The sequence below is a fragment of the Triturus cristatus genome, chromosome 3_1 (genome assembly GCF_964204655.1).
Source record: "Triturus cristatus chromosome 3_1, aTriCri1.1, whole genome shotgun sequence".
Lineage (NCBI taxonomy): Eukaryota > Metazoa > Chordata > Amphibia > Caudata > Salamandridae > Triturus > Triturus cristatus.
The window spans coordinates 914,143,051-914,170,696 of record NC_140583.1 but is presented as its reverse complement, the minus strand read 5'-3'; the positions used below and the strand labels follow the sequence as shown (position 1 = coordinate 914,170,696).

General features: G+C 43.6%; 1 protein-coding gene across 9 annotated transcripts in view; it reads right to left on the bottom strand.

The window, feature by feature from the left end:
• Positions 1-373: 373 nt before the first annotated feature.
• Positions 374-27,646, bottom strand: part of RBMS1 (RNA binding motif single stranded interacting protein 1) — a 592,904-nt gene continuing 565,631 nt past the window's right edge. For all 9 annotated transcript variants that reach the window (XM_085645456.1, XM_085645455.1, XM_085645453.1 and 6 more), the window contains exons 11-14: positions 24,360-24,470; positions 8,569-8,649; positions 4,789-4,871; positions 374-2,823 (exon numbers count right to left, since the gene is read on the bottom strand). In XM_085645456.1, coding sequence (XP_085501582.1) covers positions 4,794-4,871; positions 8,569-8,649; positions 24,360-24,470 — 270 coding nt within the window. In that variant the 3' untranslated portion in view covers positions 374-2,823; positions 4,789-4,793. The remainder of the gene's footprint in view (positions 2,824-4,788; positions 4,872-8,568; positions 8,650-24,359; positions 24,471-27,646) is intronic.

Genomic DNA, 27,646 nt, shown 5'->3' with positions numbered 1-27,646 from the left:
CATCCGCACTTTGTTCCCTGACCATTTGCAATACTACTGTGAATTATTTTTATCAGCAAACAGGGATTATCTATTATTTTATTTGTATGATTGATGTACTCTTATGGTTATGGAAAATAACCAAATAAAGAATATTTGACTGTATTAACAGATTTGAAAAAAAGATCACGGAGCACTATAGGAAAATTTGAGGAAAACACGCAGTAGGATTAATATAGCACCTGGGCATGTTAAACTCTAGTCATTCTGAATATCATTCACTTAAACCAAGGCACTCAGAGTTATACTATTAAGGACAAATTAATGTTATAATCAAGCATTTTCAAATAATTTCACAAACTGAAAATGGTTAACACAAAACATGACTCCTTAATTCACTGATCTTTTTTATTCAAAAGTTTTCAAAAGAAACAAAACAGAATAAAAGCTAACAACTGAATAAAATTTACAGTTCAAAAATGTGTTTTGGCATTTAACAAGTCCTAGGAAACAGAACTACAGAGTTATCTTGAACCGGACAAATAAGTTACCACTGGCAAGTTTGTGGCAATAGTAAAACAAAAATAAAAAATTAACTCTCTTGATCATATAGATATCTCTATGAAAATCTTTTTTTTCAGTCTGTACAAAAGGTCTTTCTTCATAAATTAACTTTTTTCATAATTTAATGGCTGTCTACTATGTGATGTTTGAGTAACTGATTACTTCTTTATGTACAGAGGTTATGTTTCCCAACTCTTACCTAGACACTAAGTATGGCACATAGTTCAGACATAGGCGACAGCCCTTTCCTGGCTCTGAGGAAGCTGTTTTGTTTAATTCTGGAAAATAAAGTCAAAGCTCCAGATTTGGGAACATTTTAAACATAGGGATGGTGCTGCATCTAGTCTGAACTTTGACAAAGCATTATATTCCAGAGAGCATAGAACCAATGATACCACAACTTTTAATTTCTTAAAAAAATAATAATAAAAAAACATTTCCAATGACTATGTAATTCACTAGAATCTAAACTTCTCAGAGCAGCAAATGCTTTTGAAACTATGAAATGTCACTGATAGCTACACTCCGATACACACAAACCACTGAAAAACTAGAAATACTTTAAAGAACTGCTTCGACCCAGCTCCCGAGCTAGGATAATTTGGTCGGTGGAAACAGGGAGGGCCAGCAACCTGTCCCAATACAAAAGGAAATAAAAATCTGAGGTAGATAACTGACCAGAAGCTGCTGATCAGAAAAGTACACAGTTTTGGAAGACAAATTAATATCTTTTTAACATATGCAACCATAATGAAAGCGCTTAAAGAGTACGGAGCAACCAAATATGGATTATTCATAATAACTAAGTATTTGCTAATCAGGAATTTCATAGTTTCAAAATGTGTTTTCTTTACAGTTAACACTTGTAGTGATGATGTAAAGTGTGGCACTGCTTGGATCCAAGTCTTCCTTCATGCTTTTTTGTGTCCATACATTAATTAAAACTACAAAACCAAAATGCAAATGTACAAAAAAAGGCACATTCTCCTAACCGCAAACTGGTCCGGCAAAATAAAAAGAGTACAGAAAATTGAATGCCGAGACAAATCAAAACTACTGGCTACTGGCTCTTTGTTCTTTGGTAAAGTTACCTTTAAAAAGTGCCATATCTTTATTCTTTCACCTAATATTGAGAGCTAGTACCCAGTCACAACGTTTCTACAAATGTCTCAGTTCATGTAGATTTCTTTTTTTTTTTTTTTTAAAGTCCTTTAGCTTTTGCCATTTTGCTATAAGAGCAACGTTTTGTTTGCTGTGTCAGAGCACAATCATCATTAGTATAAAGAAAAGACAAAAAACATTTGGTAAATCCCCACCCCAAATCTCTAGTCTACCTACACTAAAGCTACAACATCAAGTTAGTTTTAGAAAAAAAGCAAAGACATTTTGCATTGCATCATACAGCAGATTTCCTACATCAATCAAACTACCAGAGGAAACTATTGGCATATGGCCTTACAAACAATTTATCCTATTAAAATTTCCCCATCAGAAAATGTGTTTCACACAAAACGTTTCCCCTGCTTGCATTTCACTACCTTACCTAAAGTGAAAAATCATTAAAAACATCTACAACACATTTTAAAAAATCCGGATTTTCAGCAATTCTTCTTCAACTACCTTTTAAAAGCCCTATGCTGCTGTTTTACAAGGCATAAAAGACCAGCTTATTTGGTCAAAGCGTTCTACATCATTATTTTTGACTAATTAATGAAACAGCTACAGCATTGAAAAATTTAAGGCAAATTGGAATTTATACAAAAAGGATAGGACACTTCACACTACATCAGAGAATGACGGAAGGCTAAGAAAACGGACACTGCAACACTGCACCAGAGCAACATTCACACTGCAAGCACATAACATCATCTTAGATGTTTTACTATTTAAAACTTCAGAAACCAATGGCATACAACAGTAAAAAAAATAAGGTAAAACAAAAATGTAACACAAAACTTCTGTCATGTACATGGACAAGTCTGCACAACATCCATTCATGACCAGAAAAAAAAAACGTTTTTCCTTTTGTGTTATAATACTTGATAAAAAAAATTCTTAATAAAATAAACCTGTTCGTGGGGGAACAGACACTAGACGAATTGAAGGAATTTTATGCACCTCATAGAACTTATAGCAAAAATAGTTTTCGTTGATTTTATTATAAATAACTTTTTTTCAAGAACCTGTGCAAAACTGTCAATAATTCCCAAAGCACAATTGATCAGAAATATCCATGATTGTTTCAGCCTTTGCACCTCCAGGAAGGTCATGACTGCACGTCTAAAAGAAAAGAGGAGGAGAATATATCAGTAAAGGAGAATGAAGCAGGTTCGATGATAACAGGCAGCTGGAGATGCAAGATTTTGAAACAGAGGATATGCTTGTAGGTCGTCACTATAGAATGTACAACTGCGCTAGTTATTGACAAGACAACACTTGTTTAGATTGGAATACAGCACATTAAAACGCCCTCCTAGTGTCAGTCTCGAAGGTTTCTTCTAATAAAATGAAGTTTTTCTTCTAAAGGTCGACTCAAGGCTGATCAGTATCTACCAATAATGAGGACTGTAAGCACTCAACCATGTGCAGACCCCCTGAAACCCAGATCTGCTAAACACCCAAACCATACTTCTAAGAGTTTCTTTCTCTGTTCTCACTATTCATAACACTTGTTTTTTGTTAGCTTTAACATTTTGGACTGTTGAAGTAAGAATGTCTACATTTTCTGCAAGTGAAACTGGGATCATAGCTTGCTTTCTGCTAAATGCTCTCTGGTGAGCAGAGCTCTTGATAAGCTTTTGGTTTTATAGGGTGCTGGGTAGCTCGGTACAGTTGGAGTACAACCTCACAGAGAAAAACATTTACCTTTACATACAGTTCCAGACCCAACCACTAAATAGAGGAATAATGCACAGCATGTTTATCTAGAAGAGATTCATGCTGCAAAACAAATTATTGCAGGGAGCTCTTATTTTCTTATTACAAGCAAGTGCTGATCTTGAAACTCACAATAAAAATAATTACATGCTCTACGTATTATATAAATTTATGTTGATAGTATTTTACAATACCAGATGGCTTGTATCCAATGCTATACATCCCAATTTATAGGGTTTCTGGTGCTACCTTACCCAACGACATGGTAGCTCATCTGTTTGTGGTTTCCAACATTGTTATTGGAGAGACAGTTAGGTGAAGCACCTAGGTTTTATACAGATTTGCCTTTTTTAATGCAAGTAAATTCCCTTCCCCAGCACCCTCCGTACACCTACATTCCCAAGGAACGTTTTGGATATTTCCTGAGCAAACTTGCTTAACTGTTTGGAAATGCTATTAGAGCAGCTATTGTAAAGATCTTTATTTACACTGATGGCCATCATTGCATTCTAACCAACCCTCCATCTTGTTAAACACAAGATCTATCTGCCGAAAAGTATTTCTGTAGGGAAGAGGATGAACAAGTACAACAAGCTTAACCAACACTGCACTGAGGAAACAAACGTGGACCTACATAACCTGCAATTGAGTGAGCACAAATATGGTTTTAGGGTGAAAAATCATTTAATGGGTGTTTCCCCATTGGGCGGAGCAGATATGTTTCAGCACTTTACCCAGCCTAATATTCTTACAATGTTGTCCGTCTCGACTGGGGACATTATTTATGGGTATGTAGTGCAATCACTGCTAAATGGAAGCAAATGGGGTCTGTGAAGAAACTTATTGCATGCCAACAGCACATCTTTGGATCAGATCAGTTTTTTTAATGTCGCAAACTGCATATCGGCACAGAAAAAATTGGAGGAACCACTAAATATGGGCCTCTGCAGAAAGGAAACAGTTACCGAAGGACAACTAAGAAACTAATTTAAAATAAACAGAAAAAAAGCATTTAGCAAATACATGACCAGCAGACGCCATGAAAGTAAGTATTGCACTTGACTCATTCAAAACTGGTTTAACTTATCTTGAGAATGACTAGAAAAACAGATACGTTACCCCCCGTAATTACCTTCTTTCCTCTTCACATTAAGGTTTCAGGAATATATTCCAATAATATTCTATTTTCTACTGCTCTTAAATATAATTATTGATTTATTTGTACAATATTAAACATTTTTGCAGTTCTTTTTAATAAAGAGACTTGTAAAAATAGCTTAAACTATAGTAACCTGAGAAATGATACTGAGAATAAAATGTAAGTAAAGTGCAGACTACCGACAGAGAAGAGTACAGGAAGATATTTACTTTAGTTATTTGTTTTGTTGATAGGTGTAGGGTGAATGTTCGCTGGATGTCTCTACTGTCACCTGCTGCTGGCCGCTCGCTTCCTGTATCATAATGAGAGAAAAAGTTGAGGAAATTAGACGTTTTTGCAACTGCAAACAAATGCAAACATATCAACTCAAAATGCCTGACCACAAGCAAGGAAATTCAACACTGCAATAATCTCAATTGCAAGTTTCGGTGACAGTAGTAAAACTAGACAAATCTTGAAATACATAATTACAAGTATTTTGGAATTTCCAATTTAGCTGGTATTCATTCACATTACTAGGCAAATCAAGAATTGTGAGTGATGCGGTAGTACAGTGTGCAATAATTTTGCATGTAGTATTACACTGGTTGCTTCCAGTGGCACATTTACTAGGTCAAACCTAGCATATTTTGTCTGCAGAAATCATTGGGGTAGCATCAATTTTCCTGGCAGTCCCCATTCGAGAGAGGAATCCTGTAGTAATACTGCATCCCAGAATTATTACTGTTCCACTCAGTATCCTGTAACATCTGGTGGTGGGGTATAATCTTTGGCTCGAATTACAATGAGCGACCTAGACTTCTTGGTGGGTTTGTTAGGGGGGGATGGAGTACTCATTCTCTCAGTCCCACTATGACTCACTCGGTCTCACTCACTTATTCTCACTCATTCTCAGTCAGTCTAACTTAGTCTCGCTCAATCTCATTCATTCTCACTCATCCCTATTCTTTCTCCTCACTCACTCAGTCTTACTTTGACTCACCTAGTCACAGTTGTTTCCACTTAGACACACTCATTCCTACTATTTCTCACTCATTAGCTGACTCAGATTGTGACTCACTAACTCAGTCTCACTCAATCTCAGTCGGTCTCACTGACTCCTACTCGTTTTCACTCATTCTTAGTCGATCAATCTCACTATGATTCATTCAATCTCACCCATTCCTACTCAGTTCCACTCATTCAGTCGGACGCTGACAAAATCAGTCTCACTGATTTTCACTGTATTACTCATGCAGACTTACTCAGACTGTGATTTACTCAGTGTTACACACAGTAACAGTTAGACTCATCGTCATTCCCCCTCACTATCATTCATTCTCGCTCATAGTCACTCTTCTTATCTCTAACACACATTCTCTCACTGACTCACTCCACTGATTCTCTTACTTTCACCCGTAGTCATGTTCCTCACATACACACGCTCTCTCAAAGAAACACTTTTACCCACAAACACCATATTCTTACCCATTTGAAAAGCATACAACATTTAAAATGTTTAAAGGTTTTTTTTGGGGGTATTTTTTTTTTTTTAAACCTGCCTTGCTGCAGGTCACATTTGTACTCTTGCTCCTTTCTACTTCTGGCACAGGGGCATTAAAATGAAATCTTGAACCTGCACAGTTGCAAGGACTAGGTTTCATATCCTGCCACATTTTACCAACACTGCGAACCCCGTCACTAACAGTATGAACATTTACCGCAAATACATATGACCAGAAAAATGCACAAGAACACTAAGAGCACGCCAAAACACCAATCAAAAAAAGTCATCCTCAACCATTCTATAATTAAAGTTATGCTATTTTCAAAATTACGTCTGTATCCAGCGATTGTATGTATGCTTGTATTTCGCATTAAGGTATGGCAAGGGAACTGCATAATTTATTAAGGTGTTTTTACATTTGCCCTCATAAGCAGCAGTTTGCTAGGGAAAGCCATAAAAATGTATAGCCTATATCTGGGACGCATAAGCATAAGTATGGTGCTGCTGTTTCCAGTCTGCATGGGTTATGTAAGGTTAGTAACGCATGTGATGACAGGTTGCAGGATTTACTGGAAGGGGAGAATGAGGCAGAGGGGTGAAAAGTTCTTGAACTGATTTGAATTGTACAGCTATGAGGCAATGTTGTACAACACCATTTTGAAGTAGGGAGTTTGAGAGCCAATCAATGAGGGAGAATTACTTAAACTAGATCTTTGCCAAGAGCAGAAAGGAAAGGATCATGCGACTAAGAGAAGGTTTTCTTTAGAAATTCTGGAATAATAGTTTCAGGTGACCAATTTAGAGTGGATTTGAGGTTCAAGAACTCGTGCAGATCCATTGAAGTGTTATTCCCTGATGTGTGTGTTAAAACAATTCATCTCTGGTTTTGATTATTCTGTCAATCTGGTCAGACAGGAGGACTGCCATTAGTTTGAGATTTAATGATTAAAAATGTTTTTGTTTTATTTTGTTCTGATTTAATTTGTGAGTTTGGACAGAAATCTTTTGTACAGAGATTTTGAGCCGATTATGGGAGACCAAACACAACTCTCTAAATTCATTCAGATTTGCAGACTGAGGGTCCATTAAGGAAGAACTATGTAGAAGCTTTGATTTGGGGCAATCCTAGATAGAAGCAGAGATCATCAAAGGTGACTTTTAGAGAATAGCCGAGGTTCTGAAAGAGAAGCTTGGTGTATATGTGGTCAGAAACTGCAGTCAAGGGAGGAGGTCAAAGACCTCAAGGCTACTTGGTCTTGGCTTCTGGAACATGGGACTAAGAGGTTTCAATAAAGATTGAAAATGGCATCAGAAATGGTCGTATCAATCAATGTCAACAGGGCCAGAGATTTTCATGTAGTTTAGCAATTTCCATTTCCAGCACCCCTATTATGAGCTGGGTTGGTCCAATATGGTATGAGGTTGTTAGCTGTTATCACAATTCCAGGTATCAAGTCTGGACTGACTAAGGTCAGAATGGGAGTTTGACCAGAAGACTTATAATGATATATGTGCTCGAAAGTATGGACACCAATTCTTGGAGACATCAGGAAGATTTTTTTATGCACGTTACAAACTTGAGCAACCTGAACTTAAGTGGGGCTCTATTCCGCATAATCTATAAGAAGCATCAGTTGTAGGTCTGAAGCAAGTGCATTGTTTCTGCAGGTCTATGAGCAAATACTGCTCGTGAGTTAAGAGGGACGCTTAAACATTGCGTTTCTATCTGGCCTAAATGTTGAGGCAACTACAAAAGTCTCCGCTGCATTCGGGATGATTGACTGTGCCTGCAGAGGAGGGATTTGTGAGTGCTCTTGGCTGGTGGGTATATGGCGTATATGTATGAATGCTCTGGAAAGATTCAGTGGGAAAGGGCAGAGCAGGCTGCACACAGAGAGACGTTTGCAGGAAAGCTACTTGTGGGACAACCAGGTAACACCTTGAAGTTACCTTTCTGCCTTGGTGCAGACAGGGAAAGAAAACTCTGTGAGCACTAGGAACCGGATACAGCAGATGACGGGAGCTGAGGCAACCTCATGATTTATTTGTAGAAAGGTAAGTGGGTGACACGCTGCAAATCGATGGGGTTGGTAGAACATCCAACTCGGTTTGGTGATAGCACTACGTGATACAGAGACTTCAGCTAGACACAGGCTAGGTTCCTGGCATTGCACTAAAAGTATAATCACATAACAGATGTACCCTCAGGTGGTGCAACTCTTAAAGATTCAGATTACATAGATCCATTCTGTTGACTGTCTGAAACCCTCACAGCAATGGAAGGACACTTCTGGCTTACAGAGTGCCCAGCAGTAGGGATGTAGGCCTTCCAAGCACAAAAACAGGAGCAACAAAGAAGGATATGCTTTTTTTAAAGGGTTGTATGCAACCAATTAATGTGCAGTTTAGCTAGCCAAAACATATTACAATTATCATACACTTGTTAGTTATTTCTATATTCATCCCATTTTACAGTTACTTTGTTTTTCACAAATGTACTAACCTCAACAGAAACAGCTGCGGTCTGAACATGTGTATATTGGGGTATGTAGGCTCCCTGCATAGCTGTTGTGGCCGGCATGTACTAAAGAGAAAGAAAGAAAATCAGTTACTATGATGTTTAAGAAGAGCTTAATAAAATTCTTTAAAAAGAAATGAGTAACTTCAGAGTCTCTCTTAATGCATTTCATAAGTTAAAATATTTTCGTGTCTTAAGAGATGTAACACTTAGTTTACCAAGAGGTTAGCTACTGTACACAGATTATGAAAGGCATATGCCACTTACCAGTATGCATCTGTTCTTGGCATGTAGAGCTGCAGATCTACACACTTATGCATAGATCGCCATCTGGTGTTGGGCCCGGATGTTTGCAGTTTGTTTTTCCTCTTGGAAAGTCTTTGGAAGTCACGAGTTCGGTGACTCCTCCCTTGGATCGTATTGCGCATGGGCTTCGGCTCCATCCTCAGATTGTTTTTCGCCAGCAGGGAATGATGGAGCGTAGTAATAACAGTGAAGGGGCGCCCATGTGTGTGTTATCTAAATAAGATAAGCTGGAACAGATACAGGTAGCCGGGGAGGCGAGTGGGCGTGTGTAGATCTGCAGCTCTACATGCCAAGAACAGATGAATACTGGTAAGTAGCATATTCCGTTTGAGGCATATGAGCTGCAGATTACACACTTGTGCATAGATTATATAGCAGTACCCACCGTTAGTGGCGACCACCCGTATCTGTTGCAGTGGTTTGAAATAATGTTTTGAGTACAGCCTGGCCCACACTAGCTTGTTGCTTAGTTTGCACATCTACACAATAGTGTTTGGTGAAAGTGTGCGGTGTTGACCATGTAGCTGCTTTGCAGATATCATCTAATGGGATGTTCCCTAGAAAAGCCATTGAAGCCCCTATTTTACGTGTAGAATGGGCTTTAGGGGGGGAACGGATAGCGTTCGTTTTGCTTTATTGTAGCAAATTTGAATACACTTCACAATCCACCTAGCTATCCCCGACTTGGAGATGGGGTTGCCCTTGTGTGGTGGAGAGAAAGAGACAAACAATTGTTTGGTCTCACAGAAAGGTTGTGTTCTCTCGATGTAGTAGAGTAAGGCTCGTTTGACATCTAGTGTGTGAAGAGCTCTTTCTGCAACAGTTTGTGGTTGCGAGAAGAATACTGGTAGTTCTACTGATTGGTTTAGGTGGAAAGGAGAAATGACTTTGGGAAGGAATTTTGGGTTGGTACGGAGAACCACCTTATTATGGTGCATTTGTAGAAAAGGTTCTTGAATAGTAAATGCTTGTATCTCACTGACCCTTCTGAGGGAAGTGATGGCTACAAGAAAAGCGGTTTTCCATGCTAAGAATTGAAGTTCACATTTGTGAAGGGGTTCAAAAGAAGGTCCCATTAGTCTGGTGAGAACGATATTTAGGTTCCACACAGGTGAGGGTGGCACTCTGGGGGGAATTATTCTTTTAAGGACTTCCATGAATGCTTTAATGGCAGGTACTTTAAAGAGTGAGAGGATTGCGCGTTGATCGTTGAACTGGAAGCTGTTAGGAACCGGAGCGCGAAGATTACATCCGAGCCCGATGGCGGAAAACAACAATCTGAGGATGGAGCCGAAGCCCATGCGCAATACGATCCAAGGGAGGAGTCACCGAACTCGTGACTTCCAAAGGCTTTCCAAGATGAAAAACAAACTGCAAACATCCGGGCCCAACACCAGATGGCGATCTATGCACAAGTGTGTAATCTGCAGCTCATATGCCTCTAACGTGTATGTTTAAGTGCTGGAGAATCATCTCAGTTTTGGATGGCAGTACTCCCAAAACCATTAGTACACTTCTATGACGTCCTTGCGCAAGGTCACAAAGCCAAGTGGCAACTTGATGAAGGTATCTTCATCAGGCATCATTTCTAAGATATCATGCACTTTTTCACGTTGTCAACTTCGGGGTTTTTCAACCACTAAAAAAAGGGAGACTATACTCTTCAAGAACTATTCACTTAAGCAGAGCAATAGCAGAAAGGGCTTGATATTTCCCTACCTTCATAGATAAGAGACGTCTCCTTTGGGTAAAGTGGATGACCCTTTGAAGCAGAAGGAACAGAGCTGAAAACTAGGCTAGGTAAAGCCAATCCGGAGTGACCAGGATAACTCCGCCCACCTGGCTCTCCTTATAAGTGGGGAGATACTTGCCCATTAATTTCAACTCCATTCCATCGCTCGTCGAACCAGACTGCAAATCCATGAAGTAAACTGATCACACAAAAGAGGGCTGCAGTGCTTTCTTTGTGGAGTATCTCAATTCTGGATCACACAACAGGAATAAAGTCCTTTTGAGTTACATTGAAGGCCTTTTGCTCCAACTGGTTTATGTGAGGGAGCAGGGATCTACTTTGCTTGTCTGAGAAGGCACTGATGGAGACTTACCCACAATGTGACCCCGCCCCTGCCACACATAGTTTGAGAACTCGGTGGTGACCACATTATTAAAAGACGTTGAGCACACGACAATCCCAAGGTTAAACCAAGAAAGAGTGAGGCAGAAAAAGCCTTAACTAGTCTTTCAGAAGTTATCTGAATGCTCTGCTGGATAGAGTTGGTAGGATTGTCAGTAAAGGATGGCATTGTGCATCACCATCATGCAGGACATCTGTAGTTCCAAAGCTTCTAAAACCATCAGGCCTTCATTGCACATGGAGCGAACCACTATTGGGAGATTAGCGGCATCCTTTAAGGAGGAGGAAGGAATATGCTACTTACCAGTATGCATCTGTTCTTGGCATGTAGAGCTGCAGAGTTGTACACTTAGCATAGGTCGCCATCTGGTGTTGGGCCCGGATGTTTGCAGTTTGTTTTTCTTCTTGGACCGTCTTTGGAAGTCACGAGTTTGGTGACTCCTCCTTCGGTCCGTACTGCGCATGGGCTTCGGCTCCATCCTCAGATTGTTTTTCGCCAACAGGGAAATGATGGAGCGTAGTAATAACAGTGAGAAACCCATGTGTGTTGTATCTAAATAAGATGGACTGGAACGGATACAGGTAGCCGGGGAGGCGGGTGGGCGTGTACAACTCTGCAGCTCTACATGCCAAGAACAGATGCATACTGGTAAGTAGCATATTCCGTTCGAGGCATATGAGCTGCAGATTGTACACTTAGCATAGATTATATAGCAGTACCCAACCTTAGCGGCGACCACCGGTATCCGTTGCAGCTGTTTGAAAGAGTGTTTTTAGTACAGCCTGGCCCACCCTAGCTTGCTGCTGGGAATGCACATCTACACAGTAGTGTTTTGTGAATGTGTGCGGTGTAGACCATGTGGCTGCCTTGCATATGTCATCTAAGGGTATATTCCCTAGAAAAGCCATAGAAGCCCCTAACTTTCTTGTAGAGTGGGCTTTAGGGGGAACAGATAATGTTCTCTTTGCCTTCTGATAGCAAATTTGTATGCATTTTACAATCCACCTAGCTATCCCTGATTTTGAGATGGGGTTGCCTTTATGTGGTGGAGAAAAGGAAACGAACAACTGTTTGGTCTTCCTGAAGGGTTGCGTTCTTTGTATGTAATATAGCAACGCTCTTTTCACATCTAGTGTGTGTAAGGCCCTTTCCGCAACAGATTGGGGTTGCGAAAAGAAGACAGGTAATTCCACTGATTGATTGAGGTGGAAGGGGGTAATGACTTTGGGCAGGAACTTCGGATTAGTTCGAAGTATGACCTTGCTGTGATGCATTTGTATGTAAGGTTCCTGTATGGTGAACGCTTGTATTTCACCAACCCTTCTAAGGGAAGTGATAGCTACAAGGAAAGCTGTTTTCCAGGTGAGAAATTGTAGCTCACATTTGTGCATTGGTTCGAAGGGCGGACCCATTAGTCGTGTAAGGACCAAATTTAGATTCCATACAGGGGAGGGTGGTGCCCTGGGAGGAATTACTCGTTTAAGGCCTTCCATGAAGGCTTTAATAGCGGGCACTCTGAAGAGTGACAAACGCTGTCTGTTTTGTAGATAGGCAGCGATCGCTGCTAGGTGTAGGCGTATGGATGAATACGCCAGGTTACACCTGTGAAGATGGAGCAGATAGCATATGATGTGTTGTATGGATGCATCTAGAGGGTTGATTGTATTGTTACGGCAGTACATTACAAATCTTTTCCACTTTGCGGCATAGCATGCTCTAGTGGTAGGACGTCTGGCTTCCATGATGATGTTCATGCAATCAGGGGGAAGGTTAAGGTACCCGAATTCTAAGATTTCAGGAGCCAGATCGCCAGGTTGAGCTGAGCTGGGTCCGGGTGCCTGATTTCTCCATGGTTCTGGGTTAGGAGGCATGGGGAAAGGTGCAGTTTTTGATGTGGTACCACTGATAGTTGTAGTAGCGTGGTGTACCACGGCTGTCTGGCCCACGTCGGAGCTACCAGAATGAGTGTGAGGGAGTGCTGTTGTAGTTTCCTGACCACTAATGGAATTAGCGGGAGAGGTGGAAAGGCGTATGCAAATCTGCCTGACCAGTTCATCCATATCGCATTGCCCTTGGACAATGGGTGTGGGTATCTGGCGGCGAAGCTTGGGCATTTTTTGTTTTCGTGGGTGGCGAAGAGGTCTATTTGAGGATGCCCCCACTGTTGGAAGAATGGGTGAAGAACTTGTGGATGCAGTTCCCATTCGTGTAGTTGTTGAGTCTGTCTGCTGAGCAGATCTGCTATGGTGTTTTGTACGCCTGGAACATGTTGTGCCAGGAGAAAAATGTTTTGGGGAATTGCCCATCTCCATATGCTCTGGGCTAAGCGGGAGAGCTGGGGAGAGTGTGTCCCCCCCTGTTTCTGTATATAATACATCGCAGTCATGTTGTCTGTGCGAATGAGGACTGCTTTGCCTGAAATCTGCTTTTGGAAAGATTTTAGGGCTAGAAAGATCGCCAAGAGCTCCAGATGGTTGATGTGGAGCGATTTTTGCTGTGGCGTCCATAGACCTTGCATTGTGAGGTGTAAGAGGTGCGCTCCCCAGCCGGAGAGCGATGCGTCCGCTGTTAGAGTCACTTGGGGAACCGGGTCCAGGAACGGCCGTCCCTTGGAAAGGTTTGTGGTGTTCCACCACTGCAGAGAGTGATGTGTGCGGCCGTCCACCAACACCAGATCCGTCAGCTGACCCTGGGCCTGGTTCCACTGTTGTGCTAGGCACTCCTGAAGTGGACGCATGTGGAGTCTTGCATGGGGCACTATGAAGATGCAAGACGCCATCATCCCTATGAGCTTCATAAACACTCTTGCTGGTAGAGAGTGTTGAGGAAGGAATATTTTGCGTAAGGCTAGAATGCTTGTGATTCTGGCTGAGTTTGGATAGGCAATACCTTTTGAGGTGTCTATGGTGGCCCCGAGATATTGCTTTGTGTGAGATGGTATGAGGTGGGACTTTTGGTAGTTCACCGTGAAGCCTAGCTGATGAAGCAGTTGGATGGTGCTGTTTGTATGTTGCACGCATTGGTGGTAGGACGCGGCTTTTATGAGCCAGTCGTCTAAGTAAGGGAAGACGTGAATATGTTGACGTCTGAGGTGTGCTGCTACTACTGCTAGGCATTTGGTAAACACCCGTGGTGCAGTGGTGACCCCGAAGGGGAGAACCTTGAATTGGTAATGTTGCCCGTCCACCACGAACCTGAGGTATTTTCTGTGAGAGGGGTGTATTGGAATGTGAAAGTACGCGTCTTTCAGATCCAGTGTTGTGAGAAAGTCTCCCTGGCAGAGGAGTGGGAGGACTTGTTGTAAGGTGACCATGTGAAAGTGGTCTGAATGTATGTAGGCATTTAGAGGCCGGAGATCCAGAATGGGTCTGAGGGTCTCGTCTTTCTTTGGGATTAAGAAATATAGGGAGTAGACCCCTAGATTTCGTTGATTGCCGGGTACCTGCTCTATGGCGTGTTTCTGGAGGAGCGAGAGTACCTCTTGTTTGAGCAGTGTGGAATGCTCTTGGGACATTGGACGGTGCCTTGGTGGGATATTGGGTGGGGTAGATGTTAGCTCGAGGCAGTACCCTGACCGAATGATTTGGGTCACCCATTTGTCCGATGTTATGGACTCCCATACGTGGATAAAATCTTGTAGTCTGCCCCCGACCGGAGTGGAATGGTCTGGGGGGAGCGAAGGGGAGTCATTGTGCGGGTGGGGTGGCAGAACGGGTATTGTTGGTTTTGCCCCTGCCCTTATTGTTGTTGCCTCTGTAACCACCTCTTTGGTTGCCCTTTGAAAAGGTATTTTGAGGAGGGGATTTGTAGGAGGTAGAGGCATTATCGGTGGAGGAGCCTCTACCTGTGCCACGAAAGGACGAGCGTCGAAAGGAACGCTTAGAGGCTTGGGTCTGGAGCGCTCCCATAGACTTCGCTGTGTCTGTATCTTTCTTCATTTTTTTCGAGCGCTTCGTCTACCTTTGGGCCAAAGAGTGTTTGCTGGTCAAAGGTGTGATTAAGTATTGATGTCTGGACCTCAGGCTTGAACCCTGATATCCTGAGCCAGGCATGGCGGCGAAGCAGGACACTGGTGTTTATGGCTCTAGAAGCAGTGTCTGCTGCATCGAGGGCACACTTAATGGAGGTGTTTGTGATTAGTTTGCCCTCCTGTATCAGGTCATGAGCTTGACGTTTGTATTTCTCTGGAAGGTGCTGCATAAGAGCCTCTAATTCATCATAGTGTGCTCTATCATATCGCGCAAGCAGTGCTTGTGTATTTGCAATGCGCCACATGTTTGCAGCCTGGTAGGCGGTGCGTTTACCAGACGCGTCCAGAAGTTTAGATTCCTTGTCTGGTGGTGGGGCATCTCCTGAGGATTGGGAGTTAGCCCGCTTTCTAGCTGTGGAGACAACTAGGGAATCTAGAGGAGCAGGGCCCTTGATGTATGCAGGGTCTGTGGGTGCCGCCTTGTACTTCTTCTCTATTCTAGGGTTTAGTACTCTGGCTCTGACAGGGTCTTTGAATACCTCTGTAGCGTGCTTGGTGACACCCTTAAGCATGGGTAAAATAGCAGTGGAACGATCTTGTAAATCAAATGTATCCAGTAGGAAGTCTTCTTCCACTGGTTCAGTGTGCATGTCCACCCCATGGTAGTGTGCTGCTCTCTGCACTAAATGGTGAAACCCTAAAGAGTCCTCTGGAGGAGACGGCCTTGATGGGTATAGGTCGTCTTGAGGTACATTGGGTACATCAGGGTTATTATAATCCTCCCATGGATCTGGGGTCCCTGGTGGAGTGGAATCCATTGGGGCGTCCCCTGGGTCATTGTCCGGGTCCCCGTCATCCGGATCTGGGGATGGGGCCGGATCGTAGTGAGGTAAAGGTGGAGGGGGTGGTGGTGGGAGGGGGGGTGGCAGTGGGGAGGGTACTCTAAGGGGAGAAGTAGCTGAGTCCCTCTTTTTGGGTGGAGGAGGAGGAGCCGGAGCCTCAAGGCGACGCTTCTTAGTAATCACAGTCAAAAGGCCAGTCTTTGGATCTCTGGACAAAGTCTTTTGTAAAGGGTCTGGTGTAAACAGAGCCAATGGCGCCGAGTCGTTTGTCGGCACCGGCGATTTCGGAACCGGAGGTTTCGATGTTCTGTGTACGCCATGCTTTTTGGAGGTCTCCGTGTGTTTCGGCGTCGAATGCTGTTTCGGCGCCGGAGCGTCGGTGCCGACCGATTTCTGTTTGTGTTTGGTCGGCGCCGAGTGTCCAGGCTTCGGCACCGGTGGTTTCGGAGTCGAGCTGGATTTTGCAGGCTTCGGTGCCGAGTGGTGTTTATCGGCACCGGGCGTCGGCTGGCTCGATCCCGAGCTGCCGTGAGACTGAGTGCTTCGACACCGGGCCCGAAGGTGGGGTGATCGAGGCTTTGGTTTTGGTTTTGCCCAGGCCGGCAGGCGAGGGAGTAACCGGAGTCTCTTTGGTTTTCGGTGCGGGGCTGGGAGGGGGCATTGTACTCACGGCCCGCTGTCCTGGTGTTACGTCCTCCAGGTCTGAGTCGTCGGCCTCGGAAGCGCTGACGATGTCTTCTCCCAGTTCGGTGTGTGTCTGCCCCGAAGCTTCGGCGTCGTCTCCGAAGATGTCCGGTGGAGCTGTCGAGGATGAGTGCGCCATGGTGCGTCGAGCCCTTCGATCTCGGATCGTTTTCTTCGATCGAAAAGACTTGCAGGCGGGGCAGTCTCGAGCCTCGTGTTCCGGAGAGAGGCAAAGGTTACACACCTGATGGAGGTCGGTGTGGGGAAATTTAGACCCACATTTTGGGCACTTTTTAAACGGAGTCCTTTCCATCGGCCGGGACCGGAGTCGCGGAGGGCCCGAAGGCCGGTGTCGATGTACGGGATGGAAAAAGTGCCGCTTCGAGAGATGAAGATGAAGGAACTCGAAGAATCGAGGATTTTCCGTCGAGGCTGGAACCGTAGAAGTTCGAAGCCGGAGCACGAAGTATCACATCCGAGCCCGATGGCGGAAAAAAACAATCTGAGGATGGAGCCGAAGCCCATGCGCAGTACGGACCGAAGGAGGAGTCACCAAACTCGTGACTTCCAAAGACGGTCCAAGAAGAAAAACAAACTGCAAACATCCGGGCCCAACACCAGATGGCGACCTATGCTAAGTGTACAATCTGCAGCTCATATGCCTCGAACATGCTTTTGCCAAGATGAAGTCCGGCCTCGCACCTATGAACTCAAGCCTCTTGGAAGAAAGCAAGAAGAAAGTACCTCCCACAACACTATCTTGATGAAATAATAATGTAGTTTCTACTGTCGCCAAAAGTCTGTTTCTGTGGCTAGGATCCTTGTAAAGGCTCAAGAGGTGGCACTGAGATTGAAATGGAGTGCCCTGTACAGGTAGCGCCTGTTTTCCAATGTGAAACAGATGTACTTCTTCTGTTCTACCTACATGGATATATGGAACCAGCTGTCTTGTTTTAAAGCTCTAAGATGGGAAATCCTGCCTTTTTACATACAAGGAAATAGTAGGAGTAATATCCCTGCCTCGTTTCTGGTATGAGACCATCTTGATTGTTCCTAGAAGTACACACCCCTAGCAGACATTCTTAGTATCCTGTCTGGGGCAGAGGCAGGATGGATGGGGAGGCACTGGTAGGTGTGTAGTATAGTAATTCTTCACCACTGTGAAGATTCATGCGGCCGTGATTATTTCAGTCCAATGGCAGTAAAGGAGGGAATGCCTTCCTGTCACGGACGGGGCAGTGGGCCTCCAAAGATGGTATACAGGAGGGTACATGGTTCGCAAGGAAGTCACTGAAACGTTTTCTTTTATCTGAAGCTCTTCCACTTATTGAGGAACACGAGGCTCCAGAGAGGAGCTTGAAACGGCAAGACTCAATTTTAAACAAAATGCAAGGCCTTAGCTAGATGGTAAAAAAAGATGGTCTTGGCGGTCCTTGGGTGGCATTCCTTTATTTAGCCACAACTGCACCTGAAGAACTTTCCTCCAATGGCCTGACAGTGTAGGAGCCATTAGAGGATGGACAGTCTATTTGTCTTTTTTTACCCATCTTTCACCCCCAGGAAAAACCTGGGTGTGAGGGACAGAAAAAAGCAATAATGACCCCCACACTCGGAGAGAAAACTCACCAGGTGTTGGGGGCATTAGAGAAAAACTCCTGGAAGCAACTCATAGGAAGCAACCACTGTGATGCCGCCTTTTAAGGTACAGAGATGACCGCTGGGCTGGGGGGTCATCTCTAAATGTGGCAGAAGTACCACCATTGTGATGGCAGAGGTAATGCCTTCTGTCATCCTGACAAACTACTCCTTCTGTCAAACCCTAAATCGGACCCAGAGCTTTTGGTCTGGAGGCTGTATCAATGAGATATCAGGAGTCTCTGATCCATGACTTTGTTGGCCAATGTTAGTATGAATTCTTCCTAGGTTCAGGTCAGGAACAATAAGATGAATCAGGTGAACTGGTGTCAAAGATGGAAACCTTATCTGGCCGCACTGGCCTGTCATAGGGAAAGACTGGCGGACGTATACAATTTCTTACCCGTATGCCTCCAGATACTTCCCCTCTTCTTCTTCCTCCTCCATGTGACAGGATGATACTGTACTCTTCAGTGAAGCCACAATCACCATGACAGAGGGAGCTCAGGAATTCCCTCACATATGCAGTGTACTGTACTTGGTAACATGATATACATTATAAAACAACTGAGATGACAAGCTAGGATAAAGTTTTCCTCCAAATCTCCTGAGCTTGCTTCAGCAGCACCTGTGGTTCCAGGGCTGTGCTGGCTTTTGTTAGGTAACTGTTGTGGCTAGAAAGGAAATATGCTCCCATTCTACGGCAGGGGCATCGATGACAATCAATGGGCAGCATTTTCAAAGCATTGACAATAGTAACATCTGGTGACATGTTACCGCTCTTTGAATAGGAGTCCAGCTGCCCCAGACAATCTATATGAGGGGGGTAGGGGAGTGGGGGGGGGGGGGGGGGAGGGGGGCTGAGAGATTGATCCACCGGACACCTTTCAACCCGATGATGTAGCTGGAGCAGCTAGGACAGAGGCTGAGACTGACAACTAGTTTGGCACTTACTATTCTAGGTGAAATAGAAGAACTAGTACCATAGGCTGGTCTGGAAGAACTGGGTATCTGTATGCTTCATCACTGTGCTCTAAACATTCAACAAGCAATGGAAAATTCAATCAGTCTCATTTGGCATTATGGTGGACGCTGTGGTTGACTTTGCCTATGTTGGATGCTTTTAAAATGCACCAGCATTGGCCAAAACAACAGTAGTGACTGGCCATCTTGAAAGTCTACTTTTTTTATACGTACAAGAAGGCCACCACATTGCGTGATGGGATAAGGCATGATGCAGCTGCCATCTCAAAAGTATAGACTTGTATGACGCAACACAAAATCCAGCTTGAAAGTATACATTCTATACAAGATGGTCGTCATGTTGCACCATGTTAGGGTATGTCATGTAATGTGGCGATCACTATGAAAGCATTAAAACATTTCCTCAGTAGGAAGGGGAGAGGGAGAAAGAGTAAGTCTACTAGAAGAAAGGAAGACATGAACTCCTATGGATTACTAATAAAGAAATAAACCACAGCAACAAATAAAATGAAACACAATTAGCTCCATGATGTAAACGGTGGAAAGATACTACATAGCCAATCAAAAGTGAGGGTAAGAAGAAATGATGCAGTGGTGGAACTAACACAAGAATTTGGAGGAAAGCAATTAAAGAAAGAGCAGAGAATGGAGACCAACAAAAAAAGCCACCCAATAATGAGCAAATGGGCAACCCAAAAGCCCACCGTACGTGGTATTATTAGCAGTGTGACTTTTCTGGAGTGTGACAAATAAAATCTAAGATATCTGTGTTCCTGTACATTGTGATTTTCAGGAGACATGATCACGAGTAGCACGGCATGCATAAAACAAACTCAGATTTCAGAGAAAAGCCAATTGTAATATTCCAAGTACAAAACTAAATGGTTGGAGTGTCCAACATGTGATTCTACAACACACTGCAAACCCCAAACTGAGGGTTACTGGTACTTAGCTGTTTCCTTGACTCGGATGGAAACATTTTAAGCATAATGGTTATTTAATAATCTCTTGTAGTGATGCTCGAGTAGTTCTCATATGTACATTGACACAGTAATTGACAAATCTTTTCCACTTTCCAGTCCATAGGTTAGGCATGAATTCTGAAGGCAGATATAAATTAAACTGAAGCAGACATCAGGTGCCAAATTGCTAGACTTAAGGATCGTAGAATTGGATATAAAACACTCTTATTGACTTAAGTCAGAAGGAGTGACTGGTTGTGTAACGGATTTATAAACATATCAAGCACCTAAAAACAGCATGATTAATGTGCTCATGTTTGGGCTACAAGTAAAATTACCACTCGAGTCTGGCACATCTTCCGTATTAAATATGGTATCCGAGACAGAGAAGGAAAAGCATAAGCAAATGTTCCTCGCCTATCTATCTCCAGGGCGTAAGCTGGTGATTGTGGGTATGGACATATAGAGCTGCAAAGTTGGCATGTTCTGTTTGTTGAGCTAGTTACAGGCCTACTTGTGGCACCCCCACCTAAAACCCTGGATGAAGTACCGCTGGACATTGATCCAGATTGTCCACTTGTGGATATTCTGATGAATTCTACTCAAGAGACCTGAAAATCATTGTCCTTCTAGGCAGACATTCTTTTATAAGTATATGTGATTTGCTCAAGCCCAATGCCAAATTCACGGTGCTTATTTGAACAGCAGATGGAAGAGTTGCACCACAGTTTTTTTTGTAATGTATACCTGTCATGTCAGAGCGAACCAGCACAACCTGTTGTGAAAGCTCTCATTGGAAAGCCTTGAGTAGTGGTTCGACTACTGTCACTCCAACAAACTGATGTGTTGGTCTTGGACTGTCAATACTAATATTTGTCCACTCCATCCCGGAATAGACACGTCTGTTACAATAGACACCTTTGTCTTTAAGTCCATGACAGGTATTCCCAGCAAAAGATTGAATTTGTCCCACCACTGAACTTTAGGCTTGCTTTTCCTTAGCTGTAACAGCACTTAATGCTCCAATGACACTGTTACTCGAGACCACTGACTCAGTAACTATCCTCAGGTGAGCAAATTTGTAGCCTTCCACTGGGTACTAAAGCAAAGCAGGATGCAATAATCTGCAGAAAATTCATGGTCTTTCTGACTGCCAGATATCGTAATGCCTGGTAAAGATGGGTCAAACTCTGAAACGGCAATCGTGCAACTTACTCTACTACGGGAGATATTACCTCAAATTACTTTTTGGTGCTCTAAAAAGGTTGAATCTAGGACTTTTGGGTGTATGATTTTTTTTCACATTGCAGTGAGCCCCAGACCATGTAGTAATTAAGCATAAAGGAGGCGTCAAAGTCCTTCTTTTTTGAAGGATTGCAGACATTTGGCCTTAAGCCATCTTTTCCTTCGCTCAATCTCAAAAGCGCATTCTTCGGCATCAAGTGCGGTCATCGATCTTTTCTTTGCCGTCGAAGTTTTCGGCTCAATCACCTGTAGAGGCCTTTGATTGGAACCAGAGGGGCTCTTTTTGTCCCGTTTGCCTTTGGTTGGCGAAATGTTCAGTGCCTGGGAAGTCTTTTGTGTTCTAAAGTCCAAAGTTCTCGGCTCAACCACTCCCATCTTTTTCTGCGCTACCAGAGTATGCCTCGCTTTCTTTTTCTTGTGTTCCCGCTTGACGATACCTTTTTTGGAGTTCAAGCACTTTCCTTTGATGGCATTGCACTCCTCGTTAGGTTAGCCCGAGGTTTCTCAATGATTGGGTTTCCTTCTGCCACTGCATGGCGTAGTGCACCTGCCTATGCTTTTCTCGTGCCCTCAGTGTTTTCGGTTTGAATTCTGCGCAGGCCTCGCTCATGTTGGTCTTGTGGTCTCTTGGCAGACAGATTAAAACCTAGTGGTTACCCCTCTGGGCAAACTTGAGGTGGCTCTCTGTGCAGAAACGGAGAGGTGGGTTCTCCATCTAACACAGAGCAGGGGGTCCCTGTCCACGCATTCTCCATGCTTCGCTCAATGCACAGTCCACTTATTTTTTGGTGGAAGTCGGTGGAACTCTCTGGATGAGACTCCCTCCCTTCTGCTGTAGCAATTATCTTCCTTGGTCTTCGATCATTCTCAATGATCCCCCGTTATCTTTCTTCCTTTTAATGATTGGAGAGCTTCAGAGATGCTTCCAGACCCAATGGCAGGCAAAAAGAATCTGAAGATGGTGACCATGCGTGGAGATTTCCGGGGAGGGCGTCTGAAGTCAGGAGAGGCTGAGCTAAGCACCAAATCGTGACAAATGTTGACACCCAACAACACCACCACTACCAACAAAAAAGAGGGGAAAGAGAAAAGAGACTACTACATAAGAGGAGAGTTTGGGACACAACCACTGGATGGCGGAATAATTTTAAACATGTGACTCCAAAAAGGATTCATGCTGCAAAACCCTAATTGCATCTCAATGGGTGTCTTGAAGTTAAAGGGAAAATGTATGGACTTGTTTAGGCAGACAACCTTCTTCTATAGGGACCAATGGTACTGGATTTGGAGTTACCATTGATGTTGCTAAACACTGTCAATGTTGCTGTTTTCTTGCCTTTTCAACTTCTCAAACATGGTCCTGCTCAAAAGGCATGACTGACGGGTGCGATAGCACCCCTCGTATGAAATACATGGCTACACCGGTCTCCTGAGTAGTAAGGTAGTGTTATTCAGACTGCAGGACATGTCCACACTGTCTAGAGACCATCTGAGGCCCGCATTTAAAATTGCTACTCCTTCTTTGATTATGGCTTGAGAATCTCTTTAGGTGTGTTTCTGGAATGTGTCGTATGACGTCTGCAATATCTGTCCACTGATGTTGGTCATACTGATTAAGCAAAGCCTGGAAGTTGGGCAGTCACAGAAGTCCCAGCAGCTGCTCTCTTCCATGCAGCATCTAAGCACGTGGTCTCCTTACCACCCGAAGTAGCTTATGAAAGGGAACGCTTCTCAGCTGTATGGAAAACATCGGGATCTGGGTCCTGTTGATGCGCATTAAAAGTACTTTTGTCCTCTGGTTTAATTACTCTTGATTTAATGGGCCTTTGAAGTTCTCTTTAGTGGATCTGGTCGTTAGCACTTGTTTGTCTTCTCTATGCAGTTAGAATAAGAAACTCATCTTGCTCGGTTTGCTTGGTTACTCCATGTTGAGCGGCAACTCTATGGATAACAGTTTAGCAGCAGGAGACTTTCTGTGGTGAAGATTTGCACCATCCATACTCAACACCTCCATATGATGATCTTCTGCTGTAAATCCGCCTCTGAAGTGTAGTGAGAAGGTAGATGTCTTGGTGCAGGTACCTTCTTGGTAATTTTTTTTGGAGCATTCCTTTTGCTTGAATCTTCAATTTGAGGTTGAATTTCTGATTTTGTGCTTTTCAGCTAAATTGGCCAAATGGCTTAAGGACACATCACCCTATTTCAGCATGAAGGAATAATAATCTCTAAAGATTCCTTAACATAAGTAATTTAAGACCAAGGTTCGTAAACATTTGTCCGTGCGCAAACACGCACACACACACACACACACACACACACAAGGTACTTTAGCCCACCCACCGAAAAAACGTATCTCCCCAAACTCTCATACTACTCCATTAAGGCTTCATAATTCAATTTATTCTCCGAGTTGGAGGGGAGGGCTTTTTTGATTGTTGTACTTTTCGATGTATTATCAAATATGCTAAATAAACAAAAAAACAATAAGGAGATCACAATCTGACTTGCTTATGAGTTCATCATCGCTAAAAATGCTGGATCACATGATCTGAATTGACTGTGGTTTCAAGGTACACTCAGTACACTAAAATACTCACAAAGCACCACATTCCACAAGGAGATCTCTAGAGCATATTGCTCACAACTTTGTCAAATAAGTCTCGTAATTAGATATAAAACAAACAAGATTGATAGCATAAAATGGAACTGCATGAACTCCAGCAGTCGGACTTTGCCAAATAATAATGAATAATGAATTACACATTTTTCAAAGCCAGTGCAAGGTTTTCCTCACATCTTGAACTAAGTTCTGCCTTTCCGGACATTAACCTGATCTGGAAAGCTAGTATCGGAAAGACTCACTCATGTAATGGAGCCTATTCACCAACCCCTTTGTCCATCAACTGTTTAGGCAAATCTGGTAAGACAATTTATGGTTGTTCAAGTAAGAGAACTATTCTGTGCACTTTTACAAGCACTTATGTATGTCTTTAGATAGTTAGAGTAGACTTACTGTTCCGGTGCTGCCTAGTGAAAGGTGACTCATCTGCTGCGCCAGAGGGCTCATCATGGAGGTCGGCTGTAGCGACATGGTGTGATCCATGGAGGGAGTTAATACCGCCCCCTACAAGCAAGAAGAAGATTAGTCGATCCAAACCTCATTGTTGCCCATTGAAAGTCATATGCATGAAAAACATTCTATATAATAACAAAGAATTGATGAAACATGTAGTCTCACCAATACGTTAACCTACATGCTGCCTGGAAGTGCAAATACTGTAGTGCTGAACCTATGGGCTTTGCAAACATACTGCTTGGGGAAGGAGTCACCTTATCCAAATATTGTGACAGAAAATAGCATTATTTATCTGGTACTAGTGATGTGACTTTTCATGGTGCACAGAGATGAGGGAGGTCAAATAGCAACGTATTTACAACTACAAAAAAAACTGCAAACTGCAGGTATAGGTGAGAAGCCTAAAAGACAAAGGCAAATCTAAATGTTTGATTGGCACATGTACAGAAACAGCTTTACATTTTAATATTAATAAGACTTAATTAACAAAATTACATTGAAATGAGGCATTGTTACAGAAATTGGATGTGAATAGTGATGCTAGGTTTGACTTCAGAATTGACGTTTGAATCTTTCAAAGTCGGCTTTGCTGCACGTGATTGGCATGCAATCCAAGTTAATATTGCACTGACACACTTTGCGAATACATCCGTTTCCGGTGCTTAGATGGCCTACATTAGCATGACCCACACATTTAAACATGTCACATAAAGCTGCTCCAGCTTGTTACCTCGAAACGCGCTGCCTGCACACACCATTGCGTCAGAGTGGTTTGAATCTAAGCACCACCAAAAACCACAAAAGGCCCACCTACCCAGTAGAGGCATCTCCTTCTGATGGTGTGTAGCAGAAGGGCATTTAAGATAGCTCAATGGACTAATGCATTCATTATAGAGATCAATGTGTAACCTGAAAGAAATTGCGTGAAATTCCAAAGGTTCCACACAATCTTTCATCCTTCTGAGAATTATAAAATGGGTATAACTGAGTTGGATAACGAATAACCGGTTATTAGTGCCTAAAGACCAACCAAATGGTAGTGAATGCTATACAAAGTGAAGTAACCATCCTTCTAAGGAAACTTACTATAAAGTGTACTTCAACACTTTCAAAGATTTGTTATTAAGGTTTCAAAGGAAGAGTAACTTACCTTCAGTAACGATATATCTGGTAGAGACACAGTCTAGCCGCAGATTCCATAACTTAGAATATCTCCCCAGGCGTCAGACTGAATCCGGAAAATCTTTTTTCCCCAGCAATACCTCTGCATGCCGGGAGGTGGAGTAGCCCGGCTCCGTCCTGGCGTGGTCCACGGAAGTGACGTCAATGGAGCCATATAAGCCACTCCCGGCGTACCGACGTCAGTTTTCTACAGGAAACTTTTACACGCCACAACGCGGAGCCATGCAAAAAACTGCGATAGCATAGGAACAGTGTGTGTTAAAAAAGAGCAACATCGTTGAAAAGCAACGATAAGTAACATGAAAATGAGAGTCAAATAATCTGGATGTGAAACAATAGGAAGTAGAAAAAGCACCCAGTACCCAGAGGGACTGAAGGGAGCTCCTAGAGCACTTACTGCAAGCAAGGGCCCAACAAATTGCCAAGTCGAGCCCCACCTCGAGGGGGGGGACAACGGCTGCGGCACAAAAGATATGACCAGACAGGCACAGCTGGTCACCACAGGAGAGAAATTAAAAGAACCACAATATCGAAGCAACATGTTGCAAGACAAGTGACTAGAAGTGAACGACCACTGGAAAGTTCACTACACACACCCTCCAGAGATTGAAAAACTGTAGCACCAAAGAGAACCCAACCTAACCAACTGCCATAGAAAGGAGGCACAGGCGTGGGTGGTGGGAGGGAATAAAAAACAGAATAACTGCACACATGAAGAACACAGGTGGAACAACATGAGAAGGCAGTGAAAAGTAAGACTTTAAACACCTACAAACGTGGACGGAGTGGAGAGCCAAAGGGCACGAAAGCCGAACAACACCCCCTGCGCCAAAGGAAGGTGCGAGAACACGTCACCAACCAAACACCAGGACGGAGGGGAGGTCGAAGGGCCCCACGAAGGAGAACACACCCTACCCCAGAGAGAGTTGCGAGAGCACACCTCCGGAAGACCAAGGCCATCAGAAAGGTGGGGGCTAGGTGGAAAATCACCATATGAAAAGGCCTTCGCAGAGCGGGGAGGATGGGCGGGCGTTAAGGAATCTGCGGCTAGACTGCGTCTCTACCAGATATATCGTTACCGAAGGTAAGCAACTCTTCCATCCGATAGAGACATCTAGCCGCAGATTCCTTAACTTAGAATAGATACCAAAGCCATACGCTATAGGAGGGTCTGCGAAACAACCACCAAGTTCCAGGAGAGCATATTTGTCAACTGCTGACGAAATACGGTGGAAACCGCAATGCCAGGACATCAGACCCATGACCCACCTTAAAGAGCATGAACAAGGGACGGTAAAGACACCAAATCCGACGAGGGACAGTGTGAGACCTCTGTCGCCCAGACACAGATGAAAGGAAAGCAGAACTAGAAAGTTCTGTGCTAATGTAAGAAACAATGCAGTGAGACCTTCAAAGAAGGATCCCAGAACCGATCCCTATAATCCAAGAGGAACGAAGGTCCAAGGGTCAAAACAACAAGACAACGGTAGAGCATACCGCCTGAACACACACCAGAGTGGAAGCCACAAGAAACAGGGGACAGTCGGAAGACTGTCTGCCCAAGAACAGGAGCCGCAGCATGAGGCCCGTGGGTGTAAGAAAAATACACCTTATTGTGTACTCCCTAGGACATGTGACCACAGTGGCAGGGCCGAGCCAAGAGCCTAGTGCCAACAGAGACAGAGGAGCCACCATTGAGCAAAAGCTCAGGAGGTAGGCATGCAGCCAAACAAATTAAAAGGCACCACTGTGAGTGGATAACCTGCAAAGCTATGAACACATAGAGGCACTATCCCGAAGGACAGAGTAAGCAAGCATGTCTGACACTAAGGCAAAAAGACCTAGTAAGCGAGCACCCCAGTGGCATGTAGAATCCACGATATACACACAAAGAGGCAGGAATGTCGACACACGTACGTGGAGTGACTAAATCCTAAATAGGGGAGTCATGCAAGCGGTACCACTGCAACGGTGTGCTGCATAACAGGTAAGAATGCAGAAAAAATAACAGGTTCCCGAGGAAGAAGAATCCTGGTCTCCTG